This window comes from Antennarius striatus, chromosome 8 (genome assembly GCF_040054535.1).
Source record: "Antennarius striatus isolate MH-2024 chromosome 8, ASM4005453v1, whole genome shotgun sequence".
Taxonomy (NCBI): Eukaryota; Metazoa; Chordata; class Actinopteri; order Lophiiformes; family Antennariidae; genus Antennarius; species Antennarius striatus.
Genome location: NC_090783.1, coordinates 13,258,393 through 13,281,289, shown reverse-complemented (window position 1 = coordinate 13,281,289; position 22,897 = coordinate 13,258,393). Strand labels below are relative to the sequence as shown.

At 42.2% G+C, this 22,897-nt stretch overlaps 1 protein-coding gene across 6 annotated transcripts in view; it reads left to right on the top strand.

Annotated features, from left to right (window-relative positions):
* LOC137600376 (VPS10 domain-containing receptor SorCS1-like) overlaps positions 1-21,804 on the top strand; it is a 278,303-nt gene extending 256,499 nt beyond the window's left edge. For 2 of the 6 annotated variants that reach the window (XM_068321971.1, XM_068321970.1), the window contains exons 24-27: positions 218-317; positions 1,473-1,578; positions 2,405-2,562; positions 20,586-21,804. In XM_068321971.1, the coding sequence (XP_068178072.1) occupies positions 218-317; positions 1,473-1,578; positions 2,405-2,562; positions 20,586-20,638 (417 nt within the window). In that variant the 3' untranslated portion in view covers positions 20,639-21,804. Of the gene's footprint in view, positions 1-217; positions 318-1,472; positions 1,579-2,404; positions 3,082-17,245; positions 17,651-20,212; positions 20,287-20,585 lie in introns of those variants that run through there. The other 4 variants (XM_068321968.1, XR_011036931.1, XM_068321969.1 and 1 more) reach the window with 4 other exon arrangements.
* Positions 21,805-22,897: the final 1,093 nt, after the last annotated feature.

Below are 22,897 nucleotides of genomic sequence, written 5' to 3'. Positions count from 1 at the left end.
TGAATGGGTATAATGTCTAGACCCCGGATGTAAGATGACCCCCACTTTTTCCAGTCTTATTTCAATGCAAAAAAACACTGTCTTGTACTCGGGCCAATACAGTAGTGGACTTGATTTAATAAAAGATATGTAAAAATCTAACAGGGGTGGGATGAGTTTGATTATCATGACAACACACACTTGATTATTAATTACATTTTCTTCTGTGTTCCAACAGCTGTCTGAGACATTGCTCAGCACCTTAAATCAAAACCTTGTCGATTTCACATTGAAGCCAGGGGTCCAAATAACTGTGTATGCAGTGCATCTGTCAGCAGGTAAAGAAACAGGGCTGCTTCTATACTGCTTAGAGCTGCTCAAGGGGTACATTTGTTTTTCTGTAGTGAATGTGACAAAACCTAAAGCAGCAAACCTAGATATGAGGGAGAATCAGGTATAATTTTATTATCACTGCTTCTCCAGGCATCAAATGAACCCAACTGTATCTGATTGACTCCCATCATGTGGTTACTGATGTAGTCACCCAGAGAGTGAGTCTCCTTACAAGAGTTTACACCATTTCTTACTGTTACTGTCCTAAAAGGGTGTATAAGATCAGAATCAGAACACATTGGAAAGTTTTGGTGTGGTGCTCAGTAGTGAATTTAGAAGGATCATTGTACTACTAAATGAACCTCCCTGTCTAATCCAATCACAATATTGTGCAGCGAATGATACTTGTTGTCCAAGATGACCTTTGTTTGTACAATGTCCTCCTCTCCAACACCACTGTCAGAGAGTTCAATTTTCCACGACAGTGTTGTCAGACCTGTGGGTCAGTATGTCTAGTCTGTTGGATGGATGGACGGACGGACGGACAGACAGACAGATAGAGAGGTCTAGAAGGAAATTGTATTTTCCATTGCTCACACACATTCACATATTCCACAAGAAAACAGCAATTGCACATAGCAAAGGAATCTTGAGGAATCATTGTGTATGCACAGATGGACATGTGCCTCTGCCATGCTCATACTGATGCCAGTTTAAAGACCTCAGATTCAGAGACAGCTTTGGCCCATTTTGTAAAGGGTATCAATGTACTTCCCCCAAACAAGTCCATTGTCAGCGTAGATTATTTTGAAGTCCCCCACCATGTCCACACTGACCCCTTGAATGGAGACAGGGATTGCATGGCCATTTAGCCTCCCCAATTCCACCATCAGATCCCTTGTCTTTGTCACATTGAGTAGATCAGAGATAGATTAGATAGAGTAGATAAGGAGTAAGGTAGATGACACTATAAGATAGATTACACTATAGTAAGAGAAGCCAATACTGATTTACTGTATAATTAATCTATAATTTACAATTTGTCAAGCATTTTAAATTATAAATTAACCACATAGCTGGATAAATGCATTATTCAGCTTGGTGGTTATGCAAGTTCTCTGCTACTTATACCCTTCTCTCTTGTTTCCCCATATCTGCAGCTCCCCTAGTGGACACCAGTGAAAATCACAGTGGTTCTGCCATGCTAATGCTGCTGTCACTAGTGGTTGTGGGTTTAGCTGTATTTGCCATCTACAAGTTTAAAAGGTAAAATGTCATATCTGTCACATTATCCATGAAGTTGAAAGATGTCATAGAATCCTAACACCGCAGCAACAGCAGTTAGTTGCAAGGCTGAAGAAAATGTAGATATGTGTCCTCACCAAACATACCAGTGCTCCTCAAGGGCAATTTTCTTTCCCCTGACATATATCTATGGCTCCAGTAGAGTTCAGTCAGCCATTAGCCTCCATCAGTAATAAAAGCTTAAATATAGGCAGTTTGCCCTTTCTGAAATGTTGCATTATGTCTTCTCTCCAAAATGTGCTTTCAAGGGAAAAGGGCACTGGGTCATGAAGATTTTCAGACATACTAAGAAAACAATAAAAATGATATTTAATGTGTAGATGCTGACATGGAAATTAAAAAAAAAAAGTTACAGATGATATGAGGAAACTGCATGATTGAATAATACTTATAGTCGGCATATAGTTGATGGTCACTTAATTTGATACACCATGCTAAGAGTGTCTTGGTTCCTCTTTTTTTCCCTCCAACCACCTTTGTCCTTCATGGCATAAATTCAACAATATGCTGGAAACATTCCCCAGAGACTCTGTTCCATATTGACATGGCACCATCAAGAGTGGCTGCTTGAGATAATGAAAATCTCTGTTACATCACATCTCAAAGGTGGCCTGTTGGATTCATCTGGACTGTGTCTATGTGCATGAACGTATTGAATTACTTCCATTTACACTTACATTATGTTGAATATTTAACCTACTGTGGCCTTTGATTTGTGCACAACTTGCTCCAAGCTGAACTGATTGTGTTCAGTTCAGCTGTCTCTCACTACAACTCTTTTCTCAAGGAAGATCCCAGGCCTCAATGTCTATGCGCGGACGCAGAATGAAAAAAAACAAGAAATGATGAGTCCAGCTAATTCCTCGGAGGCAACACCCTGCTCACAGAGGGATCTAACACATTTTGTGGAGATTCTGGACACAGAGTTGAAGTCACTACCCAACGGTGAATATCTACTCTCACTTTAGTCTTTATATTGCTTTCTCCAACGGTTATAAATGGTACAGTGAAGGTTACAGGCACCACCTGCTTTAAGGAGCAGTAACATTCATGCAATCACTCACACACCAGTAGAACAGCCACTGCAAGCAATTTTAGGTCCACCATATTGCCTAAGGGTTCAGTATCAGTATGGGGTTCAGTATTGTACCTAAGGATACTTCAGTTTGTGGACTGCAGGGCTGGTATCGAACCACCAACCATCTGATAAACAGTCAAACCACTCTACCACTGATCCACTGCCACTTAAGGCTCTTGGTTGTTGTTTAATCAAAGGGGCGAACAAGGGCTAGAAAAAAATTAATAAAGCAGTGCAAAATTATAAGAATAAACTATTGTTCACAGTAATACATAGTAGTGCAATAGCACTTTGTTCTTCTTAGTACTGTCATTCTTTGATCACCTACGAATGCAGATAGCTGTCAAATGACAGGGAAAAGTCATTAGAAAAGTTTAAGTCCACTTTCTTATAGATTGTCCCAGTCTCTCAAAAAAAAGTCATCGATTTGATTGTGAGAGTATGCAGTGAAAGCAAATTTCACATAATAAACACTTTTTTGCCTTCATTACATCAGTTTTTTCTGTCATATTTCATTTGTTCAGTGTTCTTATATAATTTGTCATACATTTTTACACTCTCATATTCGCAGTGGATAACATTGTGTTTGTTATTCTCCTCTTTTGTCATTATGGATCAATTGTTTTTTCAGCGGTAGGCCATGAAACACCAGCCGAAACAAAGGTCACCAATTGCTGAGGTCTCCACCACTCTGAGTACAGACCAAATAAATGCCTAAGTCATTGTTCTTAGAAAAAAAAAAACTGCATGATTATCCCTGCCAAAACCCAAACCATAGCTGAACCAAATTAAATGGAACCAGACTCCCCTAGTGGATGGTGATGCAGATCCATTGTGTAGTTTTTGATACCACCAGTCAAGGTGATATCAGGGGTTGCCTTGGTCTAGTATAAGAAGCCTGCAGATGGTTCAGAATACAGCAGCAAAAATCTTAACTAAAACCAGGACATTTGTCCACAGTATTAGCTTCATTACATTGGCTTCCGATTCATGTTATGTATGACTTTAAATTACTTTTAATGACATATAAAAGTGTGAATGGGCTTGCTCCAACCTACATGTCTGATCTGCTAAAACCGTACACTCCGATGAGGGCTCTCCGCTCTCAGAATACAGGTCTCTTGTGTGTTTCCACAGTAAAAAAAGAAGTCAGCTGGCCAGAGGGCCTTCTCTTATCGCAATAAGTCACGCGGACATTTAGGGCAGACAAAATTATTAAAAGATACTGACATTTATGCAAACACTTCTAAAAACAGATTAGATTCTTGCTGAAAGATTTGAGACACACAGACTCTAGATTTTTGGGTCAAGAAATGATACTATTTTATTATATGATTTTATTGTTTTATTTGTATTATTTTATTGTATTAAAAACTTTCCATCACATTCCCCCCTTCCATGGCTTTTAAGCCATGGACCAAAACTGGGAATTTTAATAAAATGCAACAATCCAATTTTTAACAAAGATGGCGCAGATCTATGGCTACTGTCTCACTATTCTTCCACTACAGACGGAGGCGAAAACCCCGATGAGTACATTCTTGGGGAAAAATTCCTCTGTGACCCTCACTGAGCGATCACTTTCTTAGCCTGCAGAGAAGACAATCCAAAATTAGTAGCCTCCAAAGCATTTGAACACGACCCTTTCATCTATAGATGTATCATTACTAAATTTTACAATAATTCATTATTTATTTTAACTCATTATTTAAAAAAATATTTTTAAAAGGATTTTAAACTACTGATCAATCAAGTAAACACACTTCTAATATGAATTATGACATTCTGATTACTGAAAAACAAAGATTACTGAAAAACTGAACAATATCTAGTAGTGAGTTTATGAGTTATCACTGAAATACTTATTGGTGACACAAAGTTATCAGCCCTTCACAGTGTTCTCATCCCGTACTTGGCTGCATGGCAACAAGAACATTCCCCCAGAGCCCAACCCCTAATGGTGTGAGGCTCTCCCTGCTTCACTGACATCGAGTGGAATCTATACATCCCCCTTTGTAGTCAGACTTCCCCTCACACTGGTGGGTGAGTTCTGGCAGGAGTCCCTGCTGCTGCTGTGCGCGTTGTAGAGGGATGCCTCACTCATCTATTCCTCTGGGATGAGTTGTCTGGATCTTTTCCTCTCACACCAAAACAACCGACGTCCTCAACGACTCAACACACGATGTCCCCAGTTGAGGCCGTTGTCTTTGTTGGTTCCTTAGCCGAGGGACTCTCTGAGGTTGCAAGAGCTGCAACCTCTGTTTCCAGATCAGGGTCTGGAATGGCACCTTCACCAGCCTGTGGAGGGAGAGTAGATCCTCTGTCGGCTCTGGCTGGTCTGGTAGATGAGATGTGGAACCACGTGTCCCCCTTTCCCTGCAAACGGACTGCAGTTCCCGTTCGCTCAGTCACTTGGAAGGGACCTGTCCACTTAGGTTCAGAACATTTTTGTTTTGATACTTTCAACCACAAACACTTTCACACACATCCATTTCTCTGGAGACATCCGCCTGTTTTTCTGTGAGATGGGAGAAAGTGATAGTTAGTTGTCGCAGGCCTGGTGGGCCTTCAGCACCTTTGGCTGTCAATGGAGCTGTAGGACCTGGAAAAGGTCTGTTAGTGTGAATCCAGCCTGTGGAAGAGTTCGGTGACGTCCAGGACTACTCCTTATCTCCCTTCTAATTCTGCTGTGTAGATTATTAACATCATTATTGGTATCACTTCTCTTTGGGGAATTGAATAACTGGAAACTGTGCTATATCATCATCCCCATCATAGCCAGGAGGAGAAGATGGAGAATTCCCCCCTTCCAGCGAATCCTTCCTCTGGCCTTCATCTTTGTCACTGAAAATGTCAATGGGTGCTTTTAAGCAATGCTTTAAATTATGCCACGTAGGGGATCCTTTGACCTGCACTGCAGTGGAAGTGGCTCTTACCACCTCATACGGACCTTCCCGTCGGGGGATGTTCCACTTTCGTCTGAACACCTTTATGTACACCAAGTCTCCTGGTGTCACTGAAGGTGGAGTCTCCTCATGGTCAGCTTTTGCCTGTAATGAGATAACACGAGCAGAGATGCTCCTGTGGATGTTAGTCATTTGTCTGACATATGATTTCATGTCATTTGACAAAATATCAAGAGAAGGTCCCTTAGCTGTTTTGTAAATTGGAGAAGGCATTGACCTGCCGGTTAAAGCTTTATGTGGTGTTATTTTCAGGTCTCTATGAGCACAGAGTGGCAGACTGGGGTGGTGGTTCCTCTCTTTAAAAAGGGGGACCAGAAGGTGTGTGCCAACTACAGGGGTATCACACTCCTCAGCCTCCCTGGGAAAGTTTACTCCAAGGTACTTGAAAGGAGGGTCCGGCCGATTGTTGAGCCTCAGATTGAGGAGGAACAATGTGGGTTCCGTCCTGGTCGTGGAACAACGGACCATCTTTTTACTCTCACAGGGATCCTAGATGGGGCTTGGGAGTATGCCCATCCAGTTCACATGTGTTTTGTGGACTTGGAGAAGGCGTATGATGGAGTCCCCAGGGATATACTGTGGGAAGCATTGCGGGAGTATGGGGTGAGGGGGCCTCTCCTCAGGGCCATCCAATCCTTGTACGCCCAAAGTGAGAGCTGCGTTCGGGTTCTCGGCAGTAAGTCGAACTTGTTCAGAGTAGCTGTTGGCCTTTGCCAGGGCTGTGCTTTATCACCAATTCTGTTTGTGATTTTCATGGACAGGATATCGAGGCGTAGTCATGGTGAGGAGGCTTTACGGTTTGGTGGCCGACCCGACTAGGGATAAGCGGTGGAAGATGGATGGATGGATGGAATTTTCAAGCATGTTTCACATCGGCCAATCACTTCATCAAAATGTTGTAATTTAGGAGCCCAAAAATTCCATTCTCGAATTTTTCTCATCCCTTCGCCTCTAGACTCATGGCCTACCCCATGAGCCTCATTAATCAGTGAAGGCAGGAGTCCACTAGGAGTAACAAATCGTCCCTCGTGGTTTCTCCACAATCCTTCAGCATGCTTAGAAGCTCCTCTCTGAAGCCATAAATGGCATTCTGCTTCTGGAGCTTCTCCTTGTAGCAATATCAAATCTTTAGAAGTTATTTGTTCCTCAAAATCCACAGCATGAGTTACCATTATAGCTTTATTGTTCACTGAAGCTGCACTTTTAGCTGCTTCATCTGCTGCTGCATTTCCTTTGGCAACCCATGAATCATTTTTCTGATGTGCAGTACACTTTATTATGGCTAAGGATCTTGATTTCATCATTGCCATTAATAATTTCATGATCTGATCACGGTGCTGAATGGGAGAGCTGTCAGTTTTTCTGAAACCTCTCCCATTCCACACTGCACCAAACAAATGACACACACCGTGTGCATAGGCAGAATCAGTATAGATATTAGCATTTTTACCCACTGCATACTCACATGCATAAGACAAAGCCTTTGGTTCTGCCAACTGGCTAGAAAACGGCTGCACACACTCTTCCATTCGAACAATCTCAGCTTTGCCATGTTTTAACTCAATAACTGCACAACCTGCTCTGAGTGCTTCCCCATCCCCATCGAGCCGTTCATGTACAATGTCATGTTGGCTGTCTCCAAAGGGATAGCACTCAGGTCAGACCTTAGTTTAGCATATCTGTCCGCCTCAGCCACACAGTCATGTGGTTCTCCCTCAAACGGGAGTGGAATGGAGTCTGCTAGGTTTTTCACCCTGCAGACATGCAATGTCACATCCGGGTATTCAAGAAGTCGGTGATAGTCAGTCAGCCGTTGTGCGGTTAACACAAATTTCCTCTTTCAATTAAGTTTATCAACTTATGATGTGATAAAATCTCTATCGAATAGCCCATAGTAAGAGCTGATGCTTTTTCATACAACAAATGAGCGGCAGCCAGGTGCTGGTAGCAGTCTGGCAAACCTAGCTCTACCGGCGTTAGTGCAACAGAATAATAGGCAATTGATTGAGCGTGTGTACCTATACCTATCTTCTGGCCTAACATCCCTACTGCATGTCCCTGACGACACAACACAAACAACTGGAACGGTTTCTCATAGTCTGGAAGAGCCAAAGCCGGCGCCCGCTGTAGCAAAGTTTTAATAGTTTCAAAAGCAGTGTGTCCTTCTGATATCCAAAGTAATCTGGTTCGCAAATTTCCAGCTCCATTTTTAAAAAAATCATGTTTCTCAGAGGCTGGACAATAGCAGAATATCCATCAACCCATTCTGAACTGTACCCCGTCATTTCCAGAAATGTCATCATTTCTTTAACAGTGGTTGGAGTGGTTCTGATTCACAGTGTTGTAAAATGTGTATATGTGTATGATAATGAATGGAAGATAAGCAGTTATGTTGTGATGTGAAAAATGGTGCAAAATGATACTGACACACAATTACAGAACACACAATTTAAAAGATGCCTTAGATCAGAGTGTAAAATGATAAACACAGACCAACCGTAAAAAGCTCCTTTTATTGAATGTAGTTGAATTAAATTAAAATATTTCTATGTGTGTAGAATTATGTATGTATGTGTCTATATGATTTTATGTATAAGTACTACAACTCCCCCCTTTTTTTTCAAATCTCTATATAAACTGCACGATAGTAACTACAAAAAATAAAAAAAAATGTGTATTCAGATATCCCAAGCCAACCACAGACAAAGAACAAATTGTCAATTTACACGTATCTAGGATGTTTTCGTATTAGCTTTGCACACACGCTGCCAGCACAGCTCCTCAAGACACCGAAACAACTAACCGTTCACAATTAGCAATGATGAGCTAAGTAATGCTAAGCTTATTATGCTATCCAAAGCTACTACATTAAAGTCAGTCTGCCTATCCCGGCAGTCTCAGGGCGTGAGGCGGGGGACACTCCGGGCACGACGCCAGTGTACTGCAGAGCCACATAGAGACAAACAATCATTCACACACACACTCACTCCTACGGTCAATTTGGGACCGGCAAATCAACCTGAAGCGCATGCTTTTGGAGGTGGGAGAAGCCGGAGAACCCGGAGAGAACCCACGCAGACACGGGGAGAGCATGCGAACTCCGCACAGAGCGGGACTCAAACCCGGGTCCGCCGTGTTGTGAGGCAGCAGCGCTAACCACTGCGCCACTGTGACGCCCACTACATTAAAGTATAATCAATTAAATGCGCTATTTTATGCTATGCTAACATGCTAAGCTAACATGCTAAGCTAATATGCTAACACGCTAATGTACGCTAATCTATGCTAATTCATGCCAAGTTCACATGCCCAGCTCACATGCTAAGCTAACATGCTAACACGCTAATATATGCTAGTCTATGCTAATTTATGCTAGTTTATGTTAATTTATGCCAAGCTAAGTCAGAATTGTTTCAGTGAGCATCTATGGAGTGACACACTTATCACACAACCCAATTTTATGACAAAAATGACTTTTAACTCCACATTAATGTTTTTCACAAGATGGTGTTTGTAAACTGGATAACCTCCAACATGAACCAAAACAGTGTTCTTAAGTTGGATAGCCTCCAACCCCAGACATCTAAGCCTTACCCACTATTAGAAAAATTAATTCCACGCTTACTCTGAATATTCAGTGAAAAAAATCGAAAAATAAATTGTGCAACAAATGAAAATATTAGGGATAACAGTTAATATCAATTATTGGTGCTTTCGGATAAATCTTTAACTGTGTTTAACGCAATCAACAAAGAGAGAAAGGCAACCATTGGTTTTCTCTAACAAAAAATAATAACAGCGCTGTTCATTCACACCACAGTTATCATGCAAGAATCTAAAGTTCAATTACCAACTCAAAAATATATTTTCCTATTACAGACTCGACACCAATACACCAAAATATTACTTATAAAAATATGACGGTTTATCACTCAGCACTAACACACAGCCTGAATCATCTACAATTTATCTCATCCACATTTGTGTCACTTCTGTCCGTCCTTGTCAACTGCACACACACACACACACACACACACACACACACACACACACACACACACACACACACACACACACACACACACACACACACACACACACACACACACACACACACATCCAGACACACACATGCAACAAATTCCTTTTCAGATAAACAGAGAAGTAAAGTGTGAGGCCAAGGGGAGGGGGTGAGAGAGAGACAGAGAATAGAGCAGATGTTTAGAGAGATAGACAGGTATTTATAGGCAGATCACCAATTTATCAATCTCCACTAACACTTAAGCAATTAATATGGCACTAGAAAGAGTTTAATAGGAACATAAAAATTATCCCACCCCAGTCCGGACAAATATTTACAGAGATCTCAGGTGGACCAGCCGTACTTCCACATTCCACATGGGAATCCAGCTCAAGGCTCTACGCAACGACCGGAGATGAATCGATCATTGACGCACTCCATGTGTTTATCTTCCCGTCACCTATGGAACACCAGCCTGAACGGTGTCAAAAGTCATCAACAATCATCAGCTTGATCAGAAATCTTCATAAGTGACCTCATAAGTGCGGTCCACACAAGTTTCACCAACCCTGAAGTTAGAAAACCGTGTAGCACCTGATGTGAATTCCATCCAAACACAGCAAACAAATCTCTAATTTTTATTGTGGCTTTCAAAGCTTTGTTTGTTCTTTAACGATCAAACAAAGGCCACCCGTGGGCTTTTACCGCTGTGCCCCACCAGGACGGAAAATGTCGGACCTTAGCAGTCAAACAAATAATTTATGTGTGCAAATGGACTGTCAGCCAATAACCGAAGACCCATAATTTACCGATTCAATATTGGATCTGACGTCTTCACAAAACTTTCTTGCCGAATAGACTGTCTTTTAATACCTCAACCTTTTTATTTTTGTTTTCTAAAGTTTAATGATAGTCACCAATTTAATAAGAGAAAAGAGTAGACAAATATTTTCATGCCAAGCAACATATATTCAGACAAATACTCAACCCACGATGACCCACACAGGTAGTTTTGGGAAGACTAAATAAACAATTTTATTTTAAAATTATGTTTAGCAAACAAATCTCACCAGAATCCATAGCATCTCTTTCAGGCAGACAGTAATGCAATATTTAAGCCAAAAGGCTTACCTTATGTTTGCGCGCTGTACAATCTGTCTGCCTGAAGGAGGGGGAAATGGCGGCAGATGAAGTCTTAGAACCCTCGCTGTTCGTGACGCCTCTTTGTAGTGGGAGTTTTGTTTCTCTTAAGACAAGACACAGTGTAGTAAACACAAGATATTTATTTTGTCAATTCAAATCAAAGTTGAGTAGCAATACAGTAATATCATCACTAGGTTGAGTATGAGTCCTATAACATCATCGATGATACTGACAGACAGACAGGTTTAACAAACAGACAAATTCAACAAATACTTATCTAAGCATGATGAGAGCTCTGGAGACGATGACAAAGTCCTTGGGTATGTTATTGCAGAATATTCTGGGTACAGGAAAAAACTTCAAGTATAAACTAGGAAATGGATCACATATCTTTTTATACTCTAAAGGCGTAACTATGGGAGGTGCGAATCAGTTGTTTAACTTCGTTCCCTCTGCTCTCCACTAATCTTTCCCCCTGTTTCAGTAGGTACATCGTGACCTCAAGAAGTTAGCAGAGACATCAAGTCAACAGTTTCACATGGCTGATGACATAACCTAATCAGTCACGCAGACATTTAGTGCAGACACAATCATTAAAAGATACTGGCATTTACGCAAACACTTCTAAAAACAGATTAGATTCTTGCAGAATCTTTCATGACCTCGAGACTTCCTGGGGCCGTTTCTCCCAAGTGCTGAAAGATTTGATATTTTATTATATGATTTTATTGTTTTGTCTTATTTTATTGTCTTAAAAACTTTCCACCACAAGGGCACAGCCCCCCTCTCTTTTCCCACCATGTCCCCATCTGTGGTGACAGAGAGCACCCACTTCAGATCAATGCCCCTCTTTGTCAACATGTCTTATTGCTGCATACATGTCCCCTCCTCTTGTATGTGTTTCATAGCGGTGTTACACCCAGCAAAGAGCTCCTTATCTTTGTGAAGGAAGGTTACACACTCAAAAGCTGGGCATTACCAGTAACATCTGCTGTTACTAGTAATAAAGCTAATTTTCGCATATTTCTTCTTTCTGTTTTCCCTCAAATAATGTTTCAGTGTTTAAGCACTCCTGCACAACTGTCCCTTTGCTAAAAGATTTTTTATGTTGCCCCAAAATCCACTATGGCTTTAGTTAACATTCGTTTGCATCTTTGCTTGGTTATTTTGCCCTCAGCTTAGACTTCAGGGAACAAGTTTTCTCAAAAGCTCTGTACTTTGTTTCATAGTGGTGCTTCACGTTACAATTTTTAATTAATGCTCTACATATTTGGAGCACATGAGGTAAAATGGTTTGAACTGCCTGATGGAAGAATAAATATAAATTTCTCCGTACACTCCGTATTAACCAGCGGTTTCCCTCATTACCCTCCCTTCGTTTGAAGCAAGCTATGCTGTCTTCCCTGTCTCCCTTCCTCTGTGCTCCGCTGTAGCGGTAGTCTCACATTGGTAGCGGCACTTCCAGGTGCGCTGACACATCAGGTAAACAAACAATCTGATTGGCTGAAGTAATTGGAGCTATTACCGTCGTAACTGGAGGAGCAGCGCCTGCCGTCTGTAGCCACGGCCGTCAGAAAAAAAATTCTCCAAGAAAATCTACTCTCGTGAATTTCTCATGGAGTGGTCACAGGTCCGGACAGAACCATCATGCGGTCCACCATTTGGTGACCCCTGATTTACAGCCTAACAGATATTCACGGTCACCAGTCAAGGGTTACAATTGCCAATAAATAAGAGTTTCAAATGTTTTGGCAGTAGATTTTTCACCAAGGAAAACATAGATGTGGTTTTTGTTAGCAGCGTTAACTACCGTATTTTTTCGGATTATAAATTGCTCCGGATTATAAATCGCACCAGCCAAAAAATGCATAATTAAGAAGGAAAAAACATATATAAGTTGCACTGGAGTATAAGTCGCATTTTTGGGGGAAATTTATTTGATAAAATCCAACACCAAAAAACGTACATGTCATCTTTAAAGGCAATTTAAAATTAAAATAAAATAGAGAACAACAGGCTGAATAAGTGTATGGTATACTAACGTTACATGACTGACATGCCTGGTAATGTCAGTAACGACGTAACATATTAAGAGTTATTCAGATAACTCTAGCATAAAGAACATGCTAACAAGTTTACCAAACTATCAGTTTTCACTCCAAATCACTAAATCCAATGAAATCTTCATCCTCGGTGTCACTTTTAAACAACTCCCCCAACTCGGGAGGTAGACGATGCGCCGCATCCTCTTCTACGTCACTAACGTCAGACTCATCGTCAGTTACCGGCAATGTTGAAATTATCAACACAGGCCTAGAGCGCCCTCTTGCGGTTTAGTGTGAAAATGACATGTGAAATGATATAATAATGTGTTAATAATTTTACACACAAGTCGCACCAGAGTATAAATCGCACCCCCGGCCAAACTATGAAAAAAACTGGGACTTATAATTTGAAAAATATGGTATGCATCCGAGGCATGGACACACCCCTTGATTCATCTGTGACATTCTGACAGAAAGAGGATAGAAACTTCACTTCATTAATCCCCAGCAGGCAATTTTTTTTTTTTTCACTCAGACTATACAGTACATATAAATGTTAGACATGCATATAATGTTGTGTGCAGTATCTCCCAACTATATATTTGAATAACTTCACACACTACCTGTCAATCAAGCACCCTATCAATCAAGCGCCCAACCAATCACGGCGCATCTGCCAGAAGGATCTTGTGAACAATATGGCATAAGGCACTGGGCAGCGAGGCTTTTTGTTGCAGTTACGGCTTTCGTCCTCATGACATTGCAGATATCCGGGACAAAACGCTCGCCAAAGTGAAGTTTTTTGAAATTGCAGGGTATGCGTCATAGTGTAGATTCTGTAACCGAAACATTTTCTATCTGGGGGACGTCTCCCTACGACAGAAAACACTGTGACTGTCATGAACGTAGCGCAGGGATGCAGGACTCAAGTGCATGACACTGGACTCAAGTGCACGACACTAATGGGTAAAATCACAAAACAAGGTTTATTCCACGCAAGGTTTGGTACACAGGTAAGGCAGTCAATCCAGGCAGAGGTATCCAAGGCAGGAGGCAAAAAGGCAAGGTCAAAAACAAGCAAGATTCAAACACAAAAAGCTATGAATAGAACTATGACAAAGGCTGGGATGTGAGCAAAGAACTACAACGAACTGACGATGAGACAATACGCAAAAGGGGAATATATGCAAGACTAATGGGGGAGATAGGAGACAGGTACGGGAAACGCAATCAGGAATCAGGTGCACGCAGACAGGGAGGGAGGAGTGCAAACAGAAGCCTGGACAGAAACAGGGGTGAGTGATCACAAAATAAAACAGGAAGACAAGACATGAAACATGGGGAAGCAAAAACACTTAACAAACAGGATCATGACAGTGACATTAGTTTGTATGACCCATGTCTACATGTACACACAGAATGGATGAAGTTAAAACCGGCTATTTTCTGACGTGTAACCCCTCCACGTCAAAGACGCGTTCATACACATGCTTGACAGTTGGATATTTGTGTGTCTGTTTCTTTCATTATGAGTCATAAAGTTTATACAGTGGATAAAACTGTTGTTTTTAAATAAAAAAAACAATGACATGATCCGAGCATAATCACTGGCTATATCTCAGTGTTACAAAAGCACAATCATTGTCCATGCTCCAACCCCAACCACCCTCCCCTCACTGTACATGTTTACTGTATTTGCATTTTCATCATGTCCACATTATCATTTTTCATACTGCTATTGTGTGTGTGTGTGTGTGTGTGTGTGTGTGTGTGTGTGTGTGTGTGTATGCTGTATACATGTGCAAGCATTTGGAGTTAAAAGCAATTTCCCTACGGGAATTATTAATCATTTCTTCTTTCTTGTACCGCCGCTATATCCGCCGTAGAGGGTCACGGTGAGCTGGAGCCTATCCCAGCTGGCACAGGGCGTGAGGCGGGGTACACTCTGGGAACGACTCCAGTGCACCGTGGAGCCACTTACAAAGACATACAAACACGCACACACACACACACACACACACTCCTACGGACAATTTGGGACCGGCCAATCAACCTGAAGCACATGCTTTTGGAGGTGGGAGGAAGCCGGAGAACCCGGAGAGAACCCACACGGACACGGGGAGAGCATGCAAACTCCGCACAGAGTGGGACTCGAAGCCGCCGTGTTGTGAGGCGACAGCGCTAACCACTGCGCCACCGTGCCGCCCGGAATTATTAATCAATTTATTTAATTGATTTTTTATTTTTTATACACACACACACAGCTGTATTTTTGTGCACTGCCATCACAAAAATATATAAGTTTTGGGTACGTCCTTACTTTGCTGACATATTTATTCACAGGCCTTCTGCAAAATGCCACACACTTCAAACTCATGCCAGCTAATATTTTACCATCCAGTAGATATCGTAGTATCTTACAAAAATATTCTATAAGTAACTACATACTGTTCCCTCCATCACTTCTATCACTATCACTTCTCTAAAATTTCCTTTCCACTTGCTCTTTTGACAGATGCCTTTTCCTTTAACGTTAGCTCCTTTTCCAATCTCATGATTAGTTAGCAGGCTAACTGGAGAAAGAAAGCTAACATTCATCTATGGCTTCGCAATGCCCACCCAGCGCAATCCATAATTTGCCAACACAAAGTCATTACGTCACCACATTGATTTTTGGCTACTTTGGGTGTGTTTGGTTTATAATACACTGCGCCCTCGTGAGATTGCGCATCAATGATCCACCTCATCGCGGATTTTTGGTCAGCAGTCACGTGATACCGTACACGCAATCTATTGGCTGATGGCATCCGGAAGTGTGTTCGTTCCGTCAGTCTCGGATTTTCGTGAGACACAAAAGTGCTTTAAACAGTCTTATCAGAGAGTGGGAAAAGGTCATACAGATAGAAGGTGGTTTAATGTCAGTATTGGGAGGGTTTATACAAGTTAAAATTACCGTAAATAATAAGATAAATATATTGCGATCTCAATCGTGGATTCAGGAGGAGCGGGGGGGAGGTGGCGAGGTCAGCACGGGGTTGAAAATGGATTTAATTTAATTTAAATTTAATTTTATACTGTTGTATATATATATATATATATAAAATTTATTTATTTTTTATACTGTTTTTATATTTTAATTCAATTTTATACTGTTTAGATTTTATTTTATACTGTTTATATTTTAATACTGTAATATTTTAAAATTTTATACTGTTTATATTTTTAGTTATAGTTTAGTATATAAGTCCTGTTAGTGCTGCATGTGCCTGTCTGTTAGTGTAATGTATGTCTTGTGGTATGTCCTGTGATGTCAGTGTTTCCTTTTCTCCTGGTGTTTATCCAGTATTATTTGTTAAGTAATGCCTGAGCAGTGGATATATGCAATTTCCTCCGGGATTAATAAAGTATCTATCTATCTATCTATCTATCTATCTATCTATCTATCCTCAATTGCATGTGGTTCCTGGAACGCATTGACCGCAAAGAATGAGGGAGCGCTGTACCAATAAATTTGTTTTCATATGTTTGGCATGAAGTCTGATATTATTGTTTTATCGTGGAATTTATACAAGTTTCTGTTAGTAGTTTGTTGATTTTACACAAACATTTTTATGTATATTAATGATATTTCACTGTTCAATGCTAACAGTATTGAACAGTTTGATTATTGCTGACCAAAATCTGTCATAGCATCCAGTTTGAGGCAGCTATTATAAGTCCTCTGCAATATTTTATACTGCTATGAAGGGCGAACACTACTGATATTTTGGCGAAATCAGAAATTAACCCATCAATCCATCCATCCATCTTCCACCACTTATCAGGTCATGGGGGGCAGCAGCGGGGGCAGCGGCTTCAACAAGGAGCCCCAAACTTCCCTTTCCCCGGCCACATCCACCAGCTCTGACTGGGGGATCCCAAGGCGTTCCCAGGCCAGTGTTGAGATATAGTCCCTCCACCTGGTCCTGGGTCTGCCCCAAGGTCTCCCAGCTGGATGTGCCACAAACACCTCCTTAGGGAGGTGCCAAACCACCTCAGCTGACTCCTTTCCACATGCAGGAAAGCAGTCAGCTCTACTCTGAGCCCCTCACAAATAGTAGTGTTTCTCGCTTTATCTCCAAGGGTGACACCAGCTATCCATCTGAGAAAGCCCATTTCCGCCTCTTGTATCCACGGTCTCATTCTTTCGGTCATGACCCATTGCTCATGACCATAAGTGAGGGTAGGAACAAAGATTGAATGGTATATAGAGAGCTTTGCCTTGGCTTAGCTCCCTCTTTGTGACAATAGTGCGGTAAAGCGACTGCAATACTGCTCCTGCTGCCCCAATTCTCCTTCCAATCTCACGTTCCATTTTTCCCTCACTCGTGAACAGGACCCCAAGACACTTAAACTCCTTCACTTGTGGAATAGCATCATCCCCCACTCGGAGAAGGCAGTCCATCGGTTTCCTGCTGTGAACTGTGGCCTCAGATTTGGAGGTGCTGATCCTCATCTCCGCTGCTTCACACTAAGCTGCAAACCGGACCAGTGAGTGCTGCAGGTCACAGCCTGATGACGCAAGCAGGATCACATCATCTGCAAAAAGCAGCGATGCAATCATCAGCCCAACATACTGTAACCCTTCCACACCATGACTATTCACAAACAGAATTGGTGATAAGGCGTAGCCCTGGCGAAGGCCAACAGCTACTTGGAACAAATGCGACTTACCGCCGAGAACACGAACGCAGCTCTCACTTTGGGCGTACAGAGATTGGATGGCCCTGAGGAGAGCCCCCCACCCCCACCCCACCCCATACTCCCTCAGTACCTCCCACAGTATATCCCTGGGGACCCGATTGTGCACCTTCTCCAAGTCCACAAAACACATGTAGACTGGATGGGCATACTCCCAAGCCCCCTCTAGGATCCCTGCAAGAGTAAAAAGCTGGTCCGTTGTTCCTCGACCAGGATGGAACCCACATTGTTCCTCCTCAATCTGAGGTTCGACAATTGGCCGGACCCTCCTTTCCAGCGCCTTGATGTAAACTTTCCCAGGGAGGCTGAGGAGTGTGATGCTTGCTCTGGAGGGTTCAGTTGGGTTTCTCTGTCTGATAAAGCACTTTGAAATGTCTGTTGCCATGATTAAGCGCTATGTAAATAAAACTTGATTGATTGATTAAATGATTGATGCCCCTGTAGTTGGCACACACCCCTTTTTAAAAAGGGGAACCACCACCCCAGTCTGCCACTCTTTCGGCACTGTCCCAGACTTCATCCATGACAGCCCCTCAACACCCAGAGCATTCAGCATTTCCGGGCGAATCTCATCAACACCCGGGGCTTTGCCACCGTGAAGTTGTTTAACTACCTCGTTGACTTCGCCCAGAGAGATTGACTCGAATTCCCCATCATCCTCCAGTCAGTTCTGCCTCTGCAACAGAGGATGGGTCAGTTGGGTTAGTTCCTCAAAGTGTTCCTTCTCCTGTCCGACAACCTCCTCAGCTGAGGTCAACAGTGTCCCATCCTTTCTGTATACAATTTGGATGGTCCCCTGTTTCCCCCTACTGAGATTTCGGACAGTTCTCCAGAACAGCTTTGGTGCCGTCCGTTAATCTTTCTTCATGGCTCTCCAAACTCCTCCCACACCCTCTGTTTTGCCTCCATCACAGCCGAGGCTGCAGTCCTCTTGGCCTGCCGGTACCCTGCAACTGCTTCAGGAGTCCCCAGGGACACATGCCCCTGAAGGCCTCCTTCACGGATTCCCTGACCATCGGGGTCTACCACAGTGTTTGAGGGTTACCGCGCCTTGAGGTACCCAAGACCTTGAGACCACAGCTCTCACTTGCAGCTTCAGCAATGGAAGCTTTGAACATCGACCATTCAGGTTTGATGCCCCCACCCTACACAGGGATGTAAGGGAAGCTCTTTCGGAGGTGTGAATTGAAGGCCTCGCGGACAGAGTCCTCCTCCAGATGTTGGGCTTACCAGGTCTATACAAACGTTTCCTCCGCCAACGGATCCAGCTCACCACCAGGTGGCGATCAGATGACAGCTCTGCCCCTCTCTTCATCCAACTGTCCAAAACACACGGTCGAAGGTCGGATGATACGATCAAAGGATCGATCATTGATCTCCGACCCAGGGTGCTCTGGCACCAGGTGCACTTATGAACATCCTTGTGTTTGAACATGGTATTAGTTATGAACAATCCGTGACTAGCACAGAAGTCCAGCAACACCGCTCAGGTTTAGATCAGGAAGGCCAGTCCTCCCAATCATGCCCCTCCAAGAGTCTCCATTATTAAAGACGTGTGCATTGTAGTCCCCCAAGAGAACAATGGAGTGCAATACAGGGATCCCATCAAGGACCCCATTTAAGGACCCCAAGAAGGCCGAATACTCTGAGCTGTTATTTGGTGCGTACGCACAAATGTCAGATATTTCTCTCCCACAGCCTTAAGGTGTACGGAGGCAACCCTCTGACCCACCAGGGTAAACTCCAACACAGCGGCGCTCAGCCAGGGGCTTGTGAGTATCCCCACACCCACTCTGCACCTCACGCCTGACACAACTCCAGAGTAAAACAAGATCCATGCCCTATCCAGGAGTTTGGATCCAGAACCGGGGCTATGCGTGGAGGTAAGCCCCACCAGATCCAACTGGTAACGCTGCACCTCCAACACAAGCTCAAGCTCCTTCCCTGCCAGTGGTGACATTCCACGTCCTCAAAGCCAACTTTTGCTGCCCAGGTCTGGTCTGTCTTGACCCCCTTTTTTCACTGCCAACCATATGGCAGCACACCCTACCCCATCGATCAGCCCTGCGGTTGATGGGTCCACAGGGGTGGGAAGAGTCCACGTTGCCTTTTCGGGATGAGCCCGGCCGGGCCCCGTGGCAGACCTGGTCACTAGGTGCTTGCTGACGGGCCCTCCTTCCAGGCTTGGCTCCAGATGTGGGCCCCGGCTTCCTCTGGGCAGGGTTGCTTATTCCCTTTTTGTTCTTGCATGAGGTCTTCTGAACCACTCTTTGTCTGGCCCTTCACCTGAGACCAATTTGCCTTGGGTGACCCTACCAGCAGTACAAGACTCCCGACAACATAGCTCCCAGGATCCTTAGGGCACACAAACCTCTCCACCACGATAAGGTGATGGTTCCTTGGAGAGGAGAGGAAATGAACCCATGATCTAACAAAGAGGTCCCAGCAGTGTGGCAAGAGAAGTCACTGTTCAAATATATACATAGTCCCACTTGAATGGCTGGCTTCCTGCTTCCACATGTTGATTCTCATCTCAAACATATGACTGTGTCATGATGCTTTGGTGATAAATTCACTGACCTACACAATTTTCTCCATTCAGTGATTCCTGCCCAAGAGTGCATCATGTCTGTTCTCTGATAAACCCAACATACAGTACGTTTCAATCAGCAAAAGGTAACAGGAAAAATTAGCAGTTAGCAGTGAAAACTGAGTTAGGAAGTGACTGAATATTGGATCATAAGTCATTCATTGGGTGACCAAAAACAGAACTCCAATAAATGCTAAGGTTATTTCATGATTGCCTGGTGCTCATATTACTGTTTGCTGATGTGTTAACCCTGTAATATGACTTAGTTAAAAACAAATGTTAAACTAGTCAAAATGTCACTTTTTACACAACCAGCTAGTTGTTTGATATACCGTACTTCTAGTTCCATTCATCTGAAAAATCTTCATTTTCTGTTTACTCCCAGGTTGTATGAAACCTCATGTACATGTGAATTTATCAAAGGAACTACCCACTTAAACTGTCTAACCACTGGAATGGACTCCTACTTCAGCTGCATCATGGATATTTTTTTTACCTTTCAACACAAAGTGGTTTTGAGCTTTATACCCGTGCATGTTGGACCCTGCTGACACATACTGTGCTTTGTTTAAACCAGAATAAGTTGTGTTAGTTGTTTAAAGGTCTTTTAATTCACGCTATCAATTAAATCTTTCGACTGCTGTTGCATGTTTAATAAATATTCCATATAATTATGAAAATGAAATACTTGATTCGGAGAGTGTCAGCTGAAAAAAATTAACAAGCAGAAATATTTTGGTGTTGCTTAACTATCTGAGATTCATAAATTATGAAGCTAACAGCAGTAGAGTTATATATTTACATTAATACACTTTTATGAAGTATGTTATTTAAGCGAAAAATACACATTCATTTATAATCATGAATGTCTATATTGTAAAATGTTGTACTTAACAAAAATGTCTAAAATATGTATCAGACACTTAGTTGCTTTTGGTCCTGGAATACATGACACAATACATGACACAATACATATTAAAAATATAAATAAATCCAAAAAAAAATCTTATTTTTCGTAATTAGCAAAAAAGCAGGGAATGTTTTTTGCTATTAAACACATTTCTTTGTTATGATTCACCATCTGTAAAATATTTGGTGCTTCAAAGTATTTACAGGCCAAAGCTCAACTACAGCGACTGCAAGTAGTAATCTACTATTAAAAATCACTGAGCTACAACCTTTGAGAGTCAAGTACAAAAGAGAGGACTATCTGATGAGAGAAATATTCCAAAGTCACCCTCCTTTATTCCCCGATTATAGTCAACATATTTGCTGCGAAATAAAAATCAATAAAATAGAATTGAGATTTTAAATAGATGGGAATGGAACAATTCTGTGGTAGAATCACTGTATGACAACAATAAAAAGAAAGACAGGTGCGGGGGGGGGGGCATTAAGAGATTTCTGTTGGATAGAATTTGCCCAGCATTAAAGTTAATTTGATTTTAGATGGGACAACTTGTGTAGGATATCATCAGAGTCAGGATTTTGCACTGAGAATAGAGCATGGATTTGTTAAAAGTCTACCTGCGATGCGAACGCATCTATTGAGAACATACAGTGCCTTATAAAATTATCGGCCCCCCAAGAAATTTTTGACATTTTGCTACATTTCAGGCTTTAAACAGGCTTTAAGATAAAAAAAAAGAAAAGAAAATATTTTTCAAGAATCAACAACATGTGAGACACAATCATGAAGTGGAACCAAATTTATTCAACATTTTATATTATATTTACAAATAAAAAACTGTAAAGTAGGATGTGCAAAACTATTTGCCCCCTTTGAGTTAATACTTTGTACAACCTCCTTTTGCTGCGATCACAGCCGCAAGTCTTTTTGGGTATATATCTTTAACTTTTGCACATCTTGAGACAAATATATCTGTCCATTCCTCCTTACCAAACAACTCAAGTTCCCTAAGGTTAGATGGAGATTGTTTCTGCACAGCAATTTTCAGGTCTTTCCACAGATGCTCTATTGGATTGAGGTCTGGATTTTTGCTTGACCATTCTAAAACCTTTATCTGGTTAGTTTTAAACCATTCCATTATAGATTTGAATTTATGTTTAGGATTATTGTCCTTTTGGAAGGTGAACCTCCGCCCCATCCTCAGGTCTTTTACAGACTCCAACAGATTTTCTACCAAAATTCCCCTGTATTTGGCTCCATCCATCTTCCCATCAACTTTAACTATCTTCCTATTCCCTGCTGAAGAAAAGCAACCCCAGAGCATGAGGCTGCCACCACCATGTTTGACGGTGGGGATGGTGTTTTCAAAGTGATGTGCAGTGTTACTCTTAAGCCAAACGTAACATTTCGGATTCAGCCCAAATAGTTCAATTTTGGTCTCATCTGACCAGAGCACCTTGTTCCACATGTCATCTGTGTCTCCCATATGGCTTCTTGCAAACTCCAAATGGGCCTTTTTATGGTTTTCTTTCAGAAATGGCTTTCTCCTGCCACTCTTCCATAAAAACCAGATTTATGCAGAGTACGACTAATAGTTGTCTTATGGACAGATTGTCCCACCTCAGCTGTGTATGTCTGCAGGTCATCCAGCGTGATCATGGGCCTCTTGGTTGCTTCTCTGCTTAGTTTCCTCCTTGTTTGGGCTGTAAGTTTAGAGGGACGGCCAGGACTTGGTAGGTTTGCACTGGTTTTATGCTCTCTCCATTTTGATATTATTTCTCGCACAG